This window comes from Hydractinia symbiolongicarpus, chromosome 8, assembly GCF_029227915.1.
Source record: "Hydractinia symbiolongicarpus strain clone_291-10 chromosome 8, HSymV2.1, whole genome shotgun sequence".
Lineage (NCBI taxonomy): Eukaryota > Metazoa > Cnidaria > Hydrozoa > Anthoathecata > Hydractiniidae > Hydractinia > Hydractinia symbiolongicarpus.
In genome coordinates this window covers 28,568,498-28,587,319 of record NC_079882.1, presented here as the reverse complement: position 1 = coordinate 28,587,319, position 18,822 = coordinate 28,568,498, and the positions used below count along the sequence as shown (strand labels likewise).

General features: G+C 34.2%; 4 protein-coding genes across 5 annotated transcripts in view; 1 reads left to right on the top strand and 3 right to left on the bottom strand.

The window, feature by feature from the left end:
- LOC130655062 (protein Red-like) overlaps positions 1 to 2,711 on the bottom strand; it is a 61,551-nt gene extending 58,840 nt beyond the window's left edge. Inside the window, exon 1 of the mRNA XM_057457763.1 lies at positions 2,702 to 2,711. The gene's annotated coding sequence lies outside the window, so the exon portion shown is untranslated. The remainder of the gene's footprint in view (positions 1 to 2,701) is intronic.
- Positions 1 to 18,822, top strand: part of LOC130655072 (uncharacterized) — a 94,744-nt gene that overhangs the window by 26,869 nt on the left and 49,053 nt on the right. The gene's annotated exons all lie outside the window — the stretch shown is intronic.
- LOC130655069 (uncharacterized) lies at positions 12,043 to 15,059 on the bottom strand. 2 transcript variants are annotated; one of them, XM_057457769.1, is made up of 7 exons: positions 14,551 to 15,059; positions 14,366 to 14,478; positions 14,216 to 14,292; positions 13,911 to 14,113; positions 13,427 to 13,756; positions 13,190 to 13,348; positions 12,043 to 13,043 (listed from the first exon to the last, which is right to left on the bottom strand). In XM_057457769.1, exons 1-7 carry the CDS (start codon positions 14,647 to 14,649, stop codon positions 12,834 to 12,836), a joined length of 1,191 nt encoding a protein of 396 aa, XP_057313752.1. In that variant the 5' UTR covers positions 14,650 to 15,059; the 3' UTR covers positions 12,043 to 12,833. The 2 variants fall into 2 exon arrangements, with proteins under 2 accessions (XP_057313752.1, XP_057313753.1); XM_057457770.1 differs by lacking the exon at positions 13,190 to 13,348.
- On the bottom strand, positions 15,259 to 17,946 carry LOC130655068 (V(D)J recombination-activating protein 1-like). Its single transcript, XM_057457768.1, has 2 exons — positions 15,727 to 17,946; positions 15,259 to 15,564 (listed from the first exon to the last, which is right to left on the bottom strand). Exons 1-2 carry the CDS (start codon positions 16,663 to 16,665, stop codon positions 15,262 to 15,264), a joined length of 1,242 nt encoding a protein of 413 aa, XP_057313751.1. The 5' UTR covers positions 16,666 to 17,946; the 3' UTR covers positions 15,259 to 15,261.

Sequence of the window (18,822 nt, the reverse complement as noted above, 5' to 3'; positions counted from 1 at the left end):
CTCAAAAAAATATTTTAATTTTTTTATAAAATTATTATTCAACAGATAACCGAAAAAAACATATCAATTTAAACTTTTTAATAGCAAATTTCCAGAGTTAATGTATACTATTAATAGCATGGCTTTATTACGTATTATGACGTTTAACAGTTAAAAATTTATTGTTGCCAGAAATTGTATCCTGGAAGAATCAATTTTTATATGAAAATTATACCAATAATCATAATTTTCCTCAAAAAGTTACTTTTTGGTCTTATAACAGCAGATCACTGAGAATTTACACAACTAAAAATCTTGTAGTAACATTTTTAAAATTAAAAATCTTGATTTTGTAAACATTATATGCACAAATTCTAAAAAATTATAAAAAAAAATTAAAAGTAATTGGAAATATCATCTTTTTTAAAACATCTATGGACACGCTGCGTACAAAAAAAGAATTGTATGGAGCAAAAGATCGAAATGGAACTGAAGTTTAAAAAAAATGTCTTTTAGTAAAAAACACAATCGTTACGGAGAAAATATCACTTGCCGTAAAAATATAGTCTGCGGCCATGTGGAGGGGCGGATTGACATAGCAAACAAAATAGTAGATGATCGCAGTGAATACAACATGGTACGACATAGCCCTCCCTTTGTCATGTATTCCTGCAGTATATATTTGCTATAGGTTACTTCTAACGACAAAGCAATATTGATATTAATGATATTATTACTGTATGCTATTATTAATTTATAATATTATTATTGTGTTTCGTTAATATATTAACACTTTTAAACCACTCTATAAGTAAATAATAAAAAATAAAAAATTACATGCGCAAATCAACAAATATAGGTTCATTCGTGTTGTTTTTTTCATGGAATTCCTGGTACAATGTGCATATGTTATACAGTGACAGTCTTATCTCTAGTTCTGATTCACTGGTGGGACTGTCAAGATTGAGGCCCTAGACGCCTCTTTAGTTTTGATCTTTAATAAATTCCAGTTAAATAAGATGTTCCAAGGGTACAATCTTAACGGCCCCATCACTGCTTCTCTGCTATCGTAATAACTCCAGTTTAAAATGGTGCCAGGAGTAATTCTTGTAAGTAGATGTTTTTTATCTTCTCTTTTTTTCTCATTTTCTGTGATCGCTTTTACTTTCGATTTTTTGTCGATTTATTATTTGTTACTTTTTCTGTTTAAAGTGGAAATGATACAGTTTCCCTGTAGTGTGTGTGGAAAACCAGTTAAAAACAACAGACATGCAATTTTAAGCAATTATTGTGATAAGTGGTCCCACTGTAATTGCAATGAAATCTATACTTTTGAATACCTATTTCATTAAACAAGGTCCAATGATCCTTGGCTATGCCTAAGTTATGTGAATCATGCCATGCCCTTTTTTTATTCCTTATGTTACAAATGTTGTAAAAATATGGACAATGCTCCCACTTCCATAATAACTAAAACAGGTAACGATTAGTCTCTGCAAAACCACCACAGAACAAGCAGCGAACCACCAGTCTCCGTAGAACAACCAGAGAACCAGCAGCGAACCGGCAGTACTATGACAGAACGAGTAGTCTTGGTTGAGAACCACCAGAAAATGTTGATGAGAAAAAACAATAGTGGACGGAATCATCAGAATAGCGATCGCTGTAAATGCACAACACTCCATGCCTTATAAAAAAAAAAAACTGCAAAATTTCGGTAGAATTTACTATCCCGCCCCTTATTTCCGGGAATTTTAAGAATAAATTAGTAGTATATGTCATTATGTTCATTATATCTTTTAGGTTTATATGTACGACTTTATGCCATAATTAAGAATAAAGATCTATTCACATTCTGGTAGCAGAGGCTAGTTAAGAAGATGGCAACTGGAACAATCACGATGGCACAAAAGTATGGATTGCCCCAATTTTCTGAAGATGGGGATTTATGGGAAGTAGTTACAGAACTTCCAAAGAAGAAACAAGGACCAGTTGTTTATTTGAGTTTAAATTCAGAAGTACGTCAGCCTTAACGAAAGAAGAATTGAATGAAGAAGATGGTTTAAATAAACTTGTTAATAAAATAAAAGAACTATATGGCATTACTGAAGATCAAGCAATGTTCAATGCTTACGAAAAATTTGAGACCTTTCACCGTTCCAAGACAATGTCGATTGGTGATTATGTAAATGAATTTGAACAGCTGAATCAAAAACTTAGAGTTTTAAAATTGAGTTACCAACTGCAGTTCTTGCATATCAACTACTAAAAAATGCACATGTACCGAAAGCTACACGTGAACTAACACGTGCTACGGTTCCTTCCCTCACATACGACTCTATGAAAAAACAGATAAAAGCCATTTATGATCAATGTGCTCAAAGTGAAAGTAGTAGAGACAGTAATGACATTGGTGTTGAGCAAGAAGTATTATATGGTCAAAAGTTTGACAGACGACGTTTTAACAATTGGAACACTCGTGGACGTGGCAGAGGTGGTAAATATTTCAGTGCTAAAAGAAGCCAGTACAACCCTAATGATCCTGATGGACATCCATTGCAATGTCACCATTGCAAATCTATAATGCATTTCATGAATGACTGTCCTGATAAAAATAAAGGAAGCAAAGGGCAGGATAAAGTACATGTGCAGTTTTTCGCAAAGGGTGTGGAACAATGCTTTATGGAGCAAGTTGTGTCTGAGCCTTTGAATTGTGCTTTGCTAAACTCAGGATGTTCATCGACAGTTTGTGGTAAAAATTGGCTTGACTGTTACATAGACACTATGCCAGAAGGGACAGCTTTAGCTGAAAGTAAGAGTAACAAGTCCTTTAAATTTGGGCCAGGTGGAAGCTTCCCCTCAGTTAAACAAGTTAACATCCCTGTTACTATGGCTGGAATGCAAGCCCATATTCTTACTGATGTTGTCGATTGTGAATTACCATTATTGTTATCAAAAAAGAGTCTGAAAGCAGCTAATAGCCAACTTGATTTTGTTAATGATAAAGTCACTATGTTTGGAAGAGACATTCCTTTACAACACACGTCAAATGGCCATTACTGTATACCTCTTACACCTAAGCAAGTTGCTGTTAACAAAACATCTCCGGGTGTAAATGCCACCAGAGTTATATTCACAGTCAACAATCTCACTGTAAAATCACCTGAAGAAAAATGCAAAATAGCTACAAAGCTTCACAAACAGTTTGGCCATCCCATAGACAGCAGCAAACTGAAAACTCTTCTCCAAGATGAAAATGTTGAAGATAAAGAGTTATTTCAGCAAATTGACAATGTTACAAACTCTTGTGACACATGCAGTAGATATAAGAAGGCTCGATCAAGTGCCAATTGTCTCACTACCAATAGCCTCAGATGTCAATGAATGCCTTGCCATGGACCTAAAATTCCTGACAGTTAATCATAAAAAGTTAACCATACTTCATATGATTGATGTGTTCTCTAGATACAGTGCATCAACAATTATCAAATCCAAGAATAAGGAAATTATCGTAGACACAATTCTCAAGCACTGGGTTGCTATTTTTGGCACACCAAACTCGATTTTTTCAGACAACGGAGGGGAGTTCAACAATGAGCTCTTAAAGGGGCACTCCAGTGAAAAAAAAATATTTGAAAAAATGTTATTTTAAGAAGACAATACATAAATATGTCAGAATAAACCTTTTACAATCGTTAAAAATCTTTATTTATACCTTAATGGGTCTGTAAACATCTTCAATTTTAAATAAATTTGCAAGGTTGCGTAAAGTTGAGAGGACTAGGTCCGAATAAATAGGCATATGTCACATCGTGCAGACAGTCCGTGAGCTCAGCAGCACACCTTCTAAAAGTTTGTTTACTTACCGTTTATATTGTTCGTTGATAAAACGTCTTGTAGTAATGACGAAGATTTTAACTTAGAAAACATAGAATAGGATAATTAGGATAAACATAGAATAGGATAATCTCTTCATGAAAAAGACTTTACAAAGCTACAGCCACACGACTTCGAACCTCTTGTGTCTCACAAGGGAGAAATTAATAATGATGCAAAGTGACGAGGTGTCTTTTACTGACTCAAAATAACGTTCTGAGCAAAATATTTTTTAAAGAAATAGAAAATATATTTAATTGGTTTTTTTTAACATTCTTTTCATCACAAAAACTTTATCATTTGTTTCAGTAAAAAAACTTTCTTACTTTACAAGCCAATTTATTTTTATTTCACAATTCAGCAATATTTTTCATCCGCACATGCTTTTTTGCACACAAATGCAAACAAATTTTATGTAACGTTGAAATTTTCACCATGATGGAGGACCATTCAAATGCGTGATCGAAAGATCGAATAATGTTCGTAAAACGGTAAAGTTGGTAAAACGTGAGTATTAATATTGTACAAATAAAAATCATTCTTATGATTATGGTAGGTCATAAATGCGTTGCAGAAGCTACTGACTTATAAGTAGTTGTTTTGACAAAGCTGTTTTAGAAACTGCATTATCAGCATCACATGCAGCCTTAAACATTACAAAGAATGAAGAAAATGGGTCATTTACCCCCTGAAAATATTCGGCATGTCCTTCCATCAAAAAAGCTTCTTTTTTGAAAAACAAAGAACAGAAACTTGATCGCTACGAAAGATGTGTAACTACTTTCTGAGTACGTATATAGCAAAAAAGAAAAAAAGTGATTTTTACTGGAGTTCCCCTTTTAGAGATGTAGCAGAACTGTTAAACACAAGAGTGTATACAACAGCAGCAGAAGCTCCATGGTCAAATGGTGTATGTGAGCATCATAATGTCATCCTGGAAAATATGATTATGAAAATTGTTGACAACACTAGTTGTTCTGTTGAAAATGCACTTACATGGGCCACTTGTGCCAAGAATGCGTTGCATAATAACCGTGGATTCAGTCTCAATCAGCTTGTATTTGGACGCAATTCAAATCTCCCATCTGTGCTTACAACCAAGCCTCCTGTTCTTCGAACAGTTACACCCAGTCAATTAATTGCGAATCATCTGAGTGCCCTGCATGTTGCTCGCAAAGCATTCATTGAAAGTGAATCTTAAAACAGCACTCAGTCATCAAACACGGACATCTACCAGCAAAGATTTTTATAATGGTGAATTGGTATACCATAAGCGACGTGGAGAGAAAGAGTGGAGAGGACCTGGTGCAGTCCTTGGCATTGATGGAAAACAGGTCCTTGTTAAACATGGAGGAACTTACGTTCGAGTAAGTCCTTGTCACTTGCAATCAGTGAAGAGACACCGTAGTTGTCAGGAAAGCACAAGTGGAAACCCTCAAGTGAAGAAAACTACAACCAAAGAAGAAGATTGCGTTGATGAGATTTCAAACAGCGTAGCGAATGGGTTGCTTGAAAGCGTAAACGATTTTGATATCAACACATTGTCAGAAGTTGTACTTGATGACATTCCTAGTGATCCTAGTAAATACAAATGAGATCCCTGCTATTTCCCATGCTCAGGTTGAAACAACACATCAATCAAGCATTGAGCAAGAAGTTTCTAACACACCTCGCAATGAACAGTCATTGACAGTGACCCTTCCAAAAGTCAGGGAGAGGGTTAGGTTTATTGATCCTGATACTAATAAACTTGCTGAATTTATGGTTGTTAGTCGTGCTGGTAAAGTAGGAAAATCTGGAGTTGGAGCATATAAGAATTGGTTGAATGTCAAAGATGTTAAAACCAAAGCCATGAAATCAATTGACTTTGAAAACATTTTGGATTGGGAAAAGGTAAACACAGAGTCAGTATATAATGTAGAAACGTCATGCGATGTTAGTGAAGCTCAACATAAAGAATTAACTAAATGGCGTGATTACAATGTTTATGATGAAGTTGAAGACAAAGGGCAAGACATAACCACAACCGGCTGGGCGATATCTGAGAAAAGTCATGATGGTAAAGCAGAAATTAAAGCACGATTAGTGGCACAAGGTTTTGAGGAGGACACTATTGGTATACGAACAGACTCGCCAACTGTAAACAAGGAGAACTTTCGTCTTGTGTGTAATATTGGTGCAACCCATGGATGGAAAATTTTACAGTCTTGATATTAAAGCTGGGTTTCTTCAAGGTGCCAAGATTGGTAGAGCCGTACATCTTCTTCCACCACCAGAAGCTAACACAGACAAGTTGTGGAAACTAAAAACACCTGTTTATGGCTTGTGCGACGCTTCACGCGCTTGGTATGAGACATTATCTAACGAATTCGATAAAGTTGGAGCTACAAGAAGCATTTATGACAATGCATTATTTTTCTGGAGAAAAGAAACTCTCAAAGGTGTAATTTGCTGTCATGTTGACGAGTGCTTTTTCGTTGGAAGTGATTTGTTTCATGACACTATCATTGCACATTTACGTAAGACATTCTCACTTAGTAAAGAGAATTCAAAGTCGTTTAACTTTTTGGGATTAGAAATTGAACAAGAGTGTGGTGCAGTAATTATTCATCAGCATAATTACATTAGTAACATTTCACCAAATAATTTTACCAATAGTACGTCTACAATTCCACTTACAAAATATGAAGCACGTCAAATTCAATGGGCAGCAAAACAAACTAGACCTGATGCTGCTTACGTTGCCTGTGATTTAAGCACTCGCATAAGACATGGAACAGTTGCTGATGCTCGTAGAGCTAACAAGCAGCTGAAACATCTGCAGCAAACTGAAGTAAAGATTGTTATTTCAAACACTCATACTTTTCAGTGATGCATCACATGGAAATTTAATTAATGGCGGCTCACAAGGTGGATTTGTTCTGCTACTGCATGGTGAAAGCAAAATTCCGCCACATATTTGGAGATCTCACAAGTTAAAATGGGTTGTTAAAAGCGCCATGGGTGCGGAAACCATGGCTCTCTTAGAAGGTGCGGAACATGCCATGTTGATCAGATCCCTAATTAAAGAGATTTTTTCAGTTGATATACCAATTATCTGTATATCAGAAAATAAATCACTTGCGGAAGCAGTCAAAAATACCAACGTCATAGAAGATAAACGATTGTATATTGATATTTGTGCACTTCGTGAGATGGTCGAAAAAGGAGAAATGGGGGAACTCATTCTTACGAAATCAAGTGATCAGATTGCTGACTGTCTTACGAAGGCACTGCTTCAGCTGAAAACCTGCTACGTATACTATCCGGTAGAATACCGTTAAGTTTTGGTTAATTAGAACAAATATAACAGTATGCCAAATGACACTTTAAAAGCATTCTTACATTGTGTTCCTGCGTCTTGCAGTTTCTTTTCTTGAACATACTTTATGATTTTGTTTTATTGAGAGAGAATGTAGTGGCAAGATTGTCATTATGTTCATTATATCTTTTAGGTTTAGATGTACGGCTTTATGCCATAATAAAGAATACAGATCTATTCACAGTATACACTATATTAGTGAAATATTATCCAAATTATACCGTTCTGGGATTAAAAAATCAAGACTCATTCTGTTTCCTTGCAATTTACTCTTTAACGCAATAAATAACAAACCAACATTTCAATCTTTTTCAGTAATTTCAATCAGGAATGCTAATGATTACCATGATAACAACAATAGCTAGAACATAGAACTTGGTAATACGACGACCATCTTTTTTTAACGAGGGTCTAAAATACATATGTTACCTCCAGCAAAACAACACTTTTCTTGCTGATTCAAATCATGAATTTTTATGGAATGAATAACAAAAGATCGACTTTTTGTATTGTGATTATTTTTTTTACGTAGAATGAAGTTTATAACACTTTGAGAGTCATTTTTAAAATTCACCTGCACGAGGACCGTTAGTTCGTGTAGGAGGGACACGAAATAGCCAGTGGAAAGTAGGGTCTTCGACTGTAATGTATTTAATTAGCTTCGTTGCGCTCACTTTGGCGTGGGAGTTTAATATTGGAATTATTTATTCATTGGTGGTTCTGTGATGATACTGCTGGTTCGCTGTTGGTTTTCTGGTCGTTCTACAGGGACTGCTGGTTCTGTGGAGACTGGTAGTTACCTGTTTTAGTTATTACATCCCACTTTAACTAATTTACAAACCTTTGTTCAACCGGTTTGGAGAGGTGAAAGCAAAATGCCCTTTCTCGAAACGAAAAAAAAACAGGTCATGGTCCTGGACGCGAGATGAAGAGGGATTGCGAGGATGATGTTGAAGGAAGCAATGAGGCACTATGCATGTACTGTAAAAGGTCATCTATGCATCCAACCAACGTACTGGATCACTAGCCATGTGCAAGCAATGGAGTTGGTCAAATGTGTAGACAGCAAAAAAACTTATATTGATTGGCAAACTAAGTTACAAAGTGTCGTATGTAATCATTTCCTTGCAAAGATGCAGAAAAAAGACAACACACCAGGACTTAACCCTTTATGTGTGACTTATTTGTGGTCATTCTTATAAGGGAGACATTGTGACCACTGCCACTGTTTTTACATTCAGGTCATACTCACCTATATCATCCATTGAAATACACAAGGCTAAAAGAGCATTAAGCATAGGAGAAGAAGCAGGTCAAAGTTAACATACTAGCACTTCTTAATTATTTCCACGTCCCTTTTGGGCACAGGATGGGTAGGCGGAATAAAGGGAAAAAAGTGCGCAAAGCATCAACATTGCCATTACAGCAAAACACAAAAGGAGAATGGCAGCTGAAGTTGTGTCAGTAACAGTTGAGGGCAATATTTGTGTTCTTGTGGCCGAAATACAATCAGAGTTTCCTAATTAAGCCCTAGGGGGCCTTCAAAAATTTTTTGGGGCCCTGTTAGCGGGATATTGGCGCTAAGGGAGGGAGGGGGTTTCAAGTTTGAAAAAAGAATCTGCGAACCATTGAGAAATTTCAAAAATTTGTTTGTGGCCTGTAAATTCTTCGTTCGCGAGCATAATGTCTCATGTCATCAATTCCGATAACTTTTATCTACAAAACACGCCCCTGAGCCTTCTAAGATTTATCCAAATGTATGTATTTCACGGACAGAAATCTGCTAAAAGAGGGGGAGGGGGTCCAAATCTTAGCGGCGATATCCCGCTAACGGGGACCAAAAAATTTTTTGAAGGCCCCTAATTTTGTCTCTAGGAAATTGCACTGGATTGCTTTTAAATCCAACTTTAACAAAATTTAAGGTTACAGACTTAGCTTTACTCTTTCTCGCAGCCAAAGTTTTGTTTTAAAGGAACATTTTTTAAGCTTTTTTGTTGTAGTTGTCAGAGGGATTTTCTCCTCCTGGAGGTCAAAGTTATAGCACATGCTCCAAGGTCTGACAAATGGCTTTGTATTGTACAGGGCAGGATCAAAACCAGTCAGTAGCCATTTTATTACCTGGATTCTATTCTCGTCTTAAAGCAATAATCAAATTTTGCACATGATAGAATACCAATGACAAATTTTCCTCCACAACTACTTAAATTAGAATATACAGTTCGAATTTCGAAGGAAAAAAAAACATTCGAAATTATATAAGAAACGAACCAACCAAATAAGGGTATTTGTTTCATTTATTTTAAACCGACTTACCCTTCCAAACATTCCAAGTCAGCGCATCGTCTGATTCAAATGTCTTTTCGCATGTTACGCAGAAGCAAATTGTATATTCAGCAGTGGCTTTTACTTTTACTTTTTGCTCATGAGCAATCAGAGCTCTTGCAGTATTGAAGTTTGTACAAATTTTTTTGCATAGGGTCCTACTCGCATCTTTTAACTGGCCTTCGGGCTGTTTTGACAGGGCCCCTGCTGGTTGTGATAGTTTGTTAATACTTCCTTGTATTTATTCAGTTCAATTTTTGTAAACTGTCATTCCCAGAAAAGATTATCTGTATCTGTATCTATATCTGTATCTGCAGCCAACGTTCCATGTGATATGTGAACGCTGGGAAGAAAAAATACCCAGAATGCTTTGCGCAACCGTCAAAGATCTATTACATGTATTACAGTATATTACTAAGTATTACAGTGTATTACCAAATACTACAAAATATTACAGTTAGATGTTACAACTACTACAGTGTATTACCGAATACTACAAGGTATTACAGTGTATTACTGAATACTACAAAATATTACAGTATATTACTAAGTACTACAGTGTATTACTGAATACTACAAAGTATTACAGTGTATTACCGAATACTACAAGGTATTACAGTATATTACTAAGTATTACAGTGTATTACTAAATACTACAAAATATTACAGTATATTACTAAGTACTACAGTGTATTACTGAATACTACAAAGTATTACAGTGTATTACTGAATACTACAAGGTATTACAGTATACTACCGAATATTACAAGGTATTACAGTGTACTACAAGGTATTACAGTGTATTACCGAATACTACAAGGTATTACAGTGTATTACTGAATACTACAAAGTATTACAGTGTATTACCGAATACTACAAGGTATTACAGTATATTACTAAGTATTACAGTGTATTACTAAATACTACAAAATATTACAGTATATTACTAAGTACTACAGTGTATTACTGAATACTACAAAGTATTACAGTGTATTACTGAATACTACAAGGTATTACAGTGTATTACTGAATACTACAAGGTATTACAGTGTATTACTGAATACTACAAAGTATTACAGTGTATTACTGAATACTACAGGATATTACAGTATATTACCGAATACTACAAGGTATTACAGTGTATTACTGAATACTACAAGGTATTACAGTGTATTACTGAATACTACAAGGTATTACAGTGTATTACTAAATACTACAAGGTATTACAGTATACTACCGAATATTACAAGGTATTACAGTGTATTACTGAATACTACAAGGTATTACAGTGTATTACTAAATACTACAAGGTATTACAGTATACTACCGAATATTACAAGGTATTACAGTGTACTACAAGGTATTACAGTATATTACCGAATACTACAAGGTATTACAGTGTATTACTGAATACTACAAGGTATTACAGTGTATTACTGAATACTACAAGGTATTACAGTGTATTTCTGAGTACTACAAGGTATTACAGTGTATTACCGAATACTACAAGGTATTACAGTATACTACCGAATATTACAAGGTATTACAGTGTACTACAAGGTATAACAGTATATTACCGAATACTACAAGGTATTACAGTGTATTACTGAATACTACAAGGTATTACAGTGTATTACTGAGTACTACAAGGTATTACAGTGTATTACCGAATACTACAAGGTATTACAGTGTATTACTGAATACTACAAAGTATTACAGTGTATTACTGAATACTACAAAGTATTACAGTGTATTACTGAATACTACAAGGTATTACAGTGTATTACTAAATACTACAAGGTATTACAGTATACTACCGCATATTACAAGGTATTACAGTGTACTACAAGGTATTACAGTATATTACCGAATACTACAAGGTATTACAGTGTATTACTGAATACTACAAGGTATTACAGTGTATTACTGAATACTACAAGGTATTACAGTGTATTACTGAATACTACAAAGTATTACAGTGTATTACTGAATACTACAGGATATTACAGTATATTACCGAATACTACAAGGTATTACAGTGTATTACTGAATACTACAAGGTATTACAGTGTATTACCGAATACTACAAGGTATTACAGTGTATTACTGAATACTACAAAGTATTACAGTGTATTACTGAATACTACAAGGTATTACAGTGTATTACTGAATACTACAAGGTATTACAGTGTATTACTGGATACTACAAAGTAATACGGCATATTACTAAGTACTACAGTATACAATACGGCATATTACTAAGTACTACAGTGTATTACTGTATATTACAAAGATATTACATTAGGCAGTAGTATGTATTAACAACATCACGACGTTGATAAATTGTTTAACGTCGCGTGTCGGATGCAGTTGAGCTGTCGTGAGGGAAGGAATACGACAATGTCGGGTAAAGGTGAGGTTGTGTTAGAGGTTCAAGTATACGACATATTCACAGACTATATGGATCCTTCCATGAAGTGCTTCCCGGTTTTCTACATTGAGAATTTTTCTGAAGAGGAAGGAGCGATGTAGCCGGAGGAATAAGTAAGTTATAAAAAAGTTTATTGTTTTCTCCAGTATTTGACGTGGGACTTCGTCCCCTTCCAAAACATTAAAATTGGTAGTGGGTGTAGTAAAATTGTAATATCTTTTTAACTAAAGTTTTCTGTGGGAAAGACTCTTAGATTTAGCTTATCAACACCATCCTGATGGTAAGTTTAGTAAATTAAAAACCATTTCACTTTTTTTTGTGGTGTTTTTATTATCACAAAGTCGAAGGAAAAAGGCACCTTCCACACCACGGTGAGTCAGCCTAGCTATTCAATGAACATCCAATAAAAATATTTACATTATATATACATGATATACACATTGTGTAGGGATGCTCTATAAACATCAGCTAGAGCTAGCTAGTAGAGAGTTTTCTCTTTTTTATTTCAGGAACCATCCCTTGTCCTACGGGGTTACATCGCAAATAATGCTCCTTTGTCATTAAAAGTAGACGATTTGTGTCCGGTTTTACTGCATGGTATAGCCGTGCAATGCCATTGAATTCAGCATGGATGCTTTCTGCACCTTGTTCTCCATAGAACCCTAAACCTGTACCCCAAGCAGAAACAAAGTTTACGGCATGATCCTCAAGTAGATGTAACTTTGGAGTGATCGATTGAAGGGGAAATATATCTCGAAGAAACACCATCAGTTCTTTTACATTTAGTTCTAAAACAAATGTTTACATGTTATGGCTTTTATATATGTGTGTAATTTGTGCAAAAATGTGACCAATTATTAGTGTTTATATAATATACCTACCAAAGTTTTCAATTTTGTCTTGGTTCATAACTTCACGTGTATTTAATGTTTTGTGACATTTCGAATAATGTAAAAACAGCTGTTTAAAGTTTTCAGCATGTAAAATAGCATCTGCATGTATGTCTGATCCATTGTATCCAAGTTTAGTGACAGTGATTGGAAGTATATTGCACATTTGGATAAAGTTGTTAGGCTAAATATCAAATGTTGTTGATTACAGTTTCTGTTAATGCACTTTTTTAATAATAAGCAAATATTATTAATTACTATTCAAGCCCTAGTTCGTTAATGGTAAGTTGCTTATTAAAAAATATACAATATAGAACATTATTTTTTCACCTCAAGCATTTTATTTACATGATTTCCAATAAAGCTACCACCATAATAAGCTTGGCGTTTAATGTTGAGCTTGTTGAGGATAGCATCAACTGCTTGCACACAAGGACCATCAGTTTTTTTAAAATTGTTTGCTTCTTTTAACTCCTCAATACGGTTGGTCTAAAATATTGAATTAAATTGAGAATATTTTTTTGCATTTGTTTTGAAAAAATTTGTCTTCAAATTTAATATTTATACCTTTTCAATCTTTTTTGCTTCAAAGTGTTCAATTCTTAGTTGGTACATGTTTTTAATTTTATCCTCATTGTTTGGGTCTCGCATTACAGCTGCAATGATGGTGTCATTAATCAATTGGATCTTTTCATCACAGTCTTCAATATTTTTTTCTAACAAGTCTATTTCTGATGTTAAAGCAATAAACTTGTTAAATTCCTCTTCTTGGGTTTTCTGATTAGCGTTTGCCATCTTGGTTGCTAACGCGATGTCCACACTGTGGCATTTATCTTCAAACATTGTAAAAAATTTTAAAAAACATCCCAAGGAAATGTGTAGTCCAGGTAAAGATGCCTAAAATTGAGTAATAAAACTTGACTGATTAAATATTACTTTATTATCACTAATATATATAACTATGACTAAAATGTATTTTAAAACAATAGTTTTGGAGGCAACAGTGATCAAAAATATACATACAGTATAGTATAGCATGAATTTTACTTACCTGGTCAATTGGAATGTTAAAAAGTGGGTCATCAATTACATTGTAGTTGAATTTTGCATTCTTCAAATTGCCACCAGAGTCTCTAAATTTTGCTAAATTCTCCTTCAAAGTTTCCAGGGTTCTTACAGGAAATTTTCCACGTATATCCACAGGTTTCTGTATTTCTTCTTTTGTTGCTATGCAATACAAACATGGGTGTCTCCCTGAATATTTTAAATGAAAATAAAATAAAATAGGATTTTTTATTTTGACTAATACATTTTATATTTTGTACTTTTTTTATATTTTGTACTATTTTTACATACCGTTAGCTCCGGTTATGCCATATGCACTGCTTAAAAATTCGTAATCACCCGAAAGAAATACTCTTACTCTCTGGTCACTAAATGTAGAATATAGGTATAAATTTTAAACATAGAAGTGTTAACTCTAACAAAAATGTGATAAATACCAACCCAAATTTGCTGGACTGTAGTCTATCAATTTGTTCTGTAAATCGACTTGTCCCAATTTTCAAATTTGATCTTCTATCCTTGGCCTCAAAGATACTGAAGACCACAGTGTTTGACTATAAAAATCATAGGAAAATAATGTTTTTTTTTCTAAAAGGTAGTAAAAGTTATCTAGGACTTTCTTTTACCTTGCTGTTTGGATTCTTTGTGTTACATATTTGAAATGAAAGCTTGAATGAACCACCGCCATGATCTCCTCCTATTTTTACATGTATTTCATTATTCATGAAGGGGTAATCAGTTAATAGTCCATTCCTAAATAGAAGTAGAATTGCATCTGTCTTAAATTTTCATTTTTATTTATTTTTTAAGTTTTTTTTAACTATATGTATCTTTTTCCTAAGAGTAAGTAAACACAAAAACCTACTGTCTTAGACAGTGAAACATTGTTTTGACTTGGGATTCCAGGCTTTCAACATAAACCCATGCTGCACTTCTTATTTCAAATTTGCCTTTGTGCCCTTTAACTTCGAATGAGAATGGAGCTAGTTCTGAACGCAATTGATCACCAGTCCATTCCGTAGCCACTTTTCTTTGTTTTCTCTGTGATGGTATGGATATGTTAAAGGTTGATAACCATCTATATGCAGAATATTATTATTTTTTTAAATGTGCATACTATATACCTTAGGAAAATAAAGTTTGCAGTTTTCTTTTTTGGTAAGAATTTAATTTGACAGATGCTAAATAAAATAAATCTGATGAGCACTAATCCACCAACACTGCTGACACACTTTCTTTCCTTAAGGTATTAATTATTTAAAAAGGTGTAACATGTCTATTCTGTCTTTTTTGTGAATTTTCATGTATATAATTATTTATGTATTAGTACTCAATTTTCAGCCATACCTTGACATTGTTTTTAATTTTGACCAGGGAATACTCAAGTCTGCCTTCATTGCTACAAATTCCTCTGGAGTTATACTCTTTGTTGTTATATTGGCTCTCTTGAGTATTTCTACTCTCTCATTTTCCTTCAGACTCTTGACTAATTTGCCAGTTTGTACGCTGAACCCACTTTCATTTCCACCAGAAGAAAAAAGTAATTGGTTTTTTAAAAACTTGTTCCTTTTTTCTATGGGCCGCTTGCAGACTTCATTACTATTTTTAACCGGTTTCGGTGTTGAGGTAAACATGTAGGGCTAAAATAAATTTGTTTGAAATCATTAGTTTAATTTTATTTAATTTTTAAAATATCAAGGATATATATGTATATATATATAATGTAAAATAATTGGATATGTAAATCAGTTATTTTTGTAAATATATGCATTTTCCATTAACTGAGATTTTAAGATACATACCCTAGGTCCTCCACTTTTAAATTCTATGCTGTTATTTATATCAGTTGATTGTTTCATTTTATGTTTTAAAACATGCAAGGTGGCATCCTCTATTTCTCTTGGAACAGGAGATGACTCGTCCAATAAAAATACATCTCTTATTGAATAATTTGCACTTGTATTTGAACTTGTGGATGTGTTGCACGATATATTGTGTAATTTAAGCTCATGTAATTTATCCAATGTAAATTTCTCTCCACATTTGTTATCACAGTCAACTTGTAAACTATTTACCATGTGGTTTCGGTGCAAACTTGGTTTTAAATTTGATTGGTTGACAAGAGTGATGATGTCATCGCGTTTGCACTTAGGGCATTCACTTTCATCTTGAAAACTTCCTTCAAGATATATAAGGATGCATTCTTTACAAAATGCATGTTCACATGTGATAACCATTAAAGGTTGTCTCAGAAGATTTCCACAAAGCATGCACAAACAAAACTTGTAATGTGGATTTTTTTCTAAGCCATGGTGACTGACAACGGGTGGAATAATGTCATTTAAATTTTTGTCACTAATTTCCTCTAAGGCTTTTCTTGACCATATCGGCTTAAAAGTACTTGGTCGTCCTGTTTTCTTCTTTTTTGATGGCCTGCCTCCTTTTTTCATACCTTGAACATTTTCACATACAGAGCAAACTTCTGTATGGGGAGACCAATTTTTAGGTTTCAACTGTGTTGTTGTATTCCTATTTTCAATATTTTTAAGTGTGTTGTAACACCGAAAGCAAACATATTTGGGATGAATGTTGTCCACATCCTCCTGGATATGAACAAAAAGTAGTTCTAATTCTTTCTCCAATGTCATTTTCTGTTTTGCAATACCTTTACTTTTAGTTAAAAATTCTCCACAAACTCTACAAAGTTTTGCCAACATGTTTTCATGGTTTGTGGCGGCCATATTTTTTTAAAAAAGTAGGGTCTGTTTCAAGTCTTTAAATTTTTAGGAAAAAAGTGAAATGCATTCCAAACATAGTTTTTTTAAGAGCTTAAGGTCTGAACTAAATGCTGTAAAAACCTCTTTGGTAAAAAAACTTTGGTTGTCGAGATATTTAATGATGTAGCTAGGTCATTTTTTGTGTTTACTTTCGTTTTGTTTTTTTACCGCGTAACTTCAAAACAAAAGCAAGTAAGATGTTTTTTTCGCTTAGTTACGTAACCTGGCCTCACTTCCTTCAATTAAAACAGTACATTTCCTTAGTTTGTTGGTTAAATCGCCGTAAAAAGCATCAATTTTGGGATAGGCAATCTGACCAAGAATCGGGCTTTCGCCTCTGAGGCGCTATATTTAAAAAACAATTTTTCGCGCATGCGCATAATTAAATTCGCTATCCGCTTACCGCTAGAACTAGCGTGCTGTCTGTGTGTCCGCGAAAGCCGTGTCCCGTAACGGAAACACAAAATATTTAAAATGCGCATCAATACCAAATGCGATATATTTCTGTCCACTTTGTTGCAACAACTTAATTTAAAGGACGGGCGACCCCGTGGATTTTTCCACGGGCTAACGACTATCTCTATAATAATAGCCGTCGTCTGTCTGTCTCTGCGCGGACTCCTGCTGAGTTAGAAAATGATGTTACGGAAACACGAATATCAAATGCGATATATTTTTATCCACTTTGTTGCGACGGGTAAATATAAAGGACGGGCGAACCCGTGGATTTTTCCACGGGCAACGACTAGTCTCTATAATAATAGCCGTCGTCTGTCTGTCTGTCTCTGCGCGGACCCCCGCTGAGTTAGAAAATGATGTTGCGGAAACACGAATATCAAATGCGATATATTTTTATCCACCTTGCTGCGACAGGTAAATATAAAGGACGGGCGAACCCATAGATTTTTCCACGGGGTAACGACTAGTCAATTTATATTATCAACTTGTGTCGAGTAAGGGAATAAAATAAATTGAATTTGTTCCGAAATCTTTTAGCCTGAAAGGACTTTGCATTCTACTTTAATCAAGAAGAGAAAAACTATTAGCTCTATACTGTATTTCAACTATTTGTAGAATATATATTTTTCCCTTTTTAACAAGTAGTTAATTGCTTCTTAGAATAATACAAGACGTATAGTATACGTAAAACTAGCACACCTCATACGTGACACTGTATTATATATATTCATTTGTGGAAATAAATTGAAATCAATCACAATGGGCTATCAAACGGAAAGTGAATGTCTCAAAATATCATTCCCTACGTAATATATAAAAAGGATGACCACAAGCTTGATCATATTATTTTTGAATTAATCATATAAAAAACTTCATATATTAACAAAAAGCAATTTATAAAGAAGTAGCAATCTTCTTGTGAAACATTCTGTGATGCCACGGATGCTAATTATTTTCACTTTCGTTAGTGCATGAGCTTATTTTTAGAAAGTAGCTTTTAGTCTGTGAAATACACAAACACCACTAGATTTCATCAAGACTCTACAACTACAAACTACAATCGTTCAATATATATTAACAATTGTTTCACAAAAAACGGATTCTTCTATATTCGAAAGCATAACAGATTAATCCTTAGCGAAGACGGCGTGATACATATTTGCCGAAATTTTGTTCCGGTATATGTTAACAAGTTTTAATGTTGTGAAACAAAAAAAGGTTTATCATAGACAAGCACCAAATTCGGTAACTTTTGTTCTGAAATTTTATATTCCGGCAAAAATTGTATGTCAAAAAGCATTATCTAAAAGGTTATGAAAGGCCCAATTCACCAAAACAACAGAACCTGTTATGTATAGATTGCTTCTAGAAACATGACCATTTTCCTGAATTTTTATCAATGGCCTAGCTCACCGAAACAACTAATTCTATTATGTACGGATTGCTTCTAGAAACAGGATCTTTTTCCTGAATGTTTATCAATGGCTCAATTTACCGAAATAACCGCATCTGTGATATATGGATTGCTTCTAGAAACAGGAGCTTTTTCCTGAATGCTTAACAATAGCCCAATCCACCAAAACAACTGAATCTGAGATGTATGGATTGCTTCTAGAAACAGGAGCTCTTTCCTGAATGTTTATCAAAGGTCTAATTTACTGA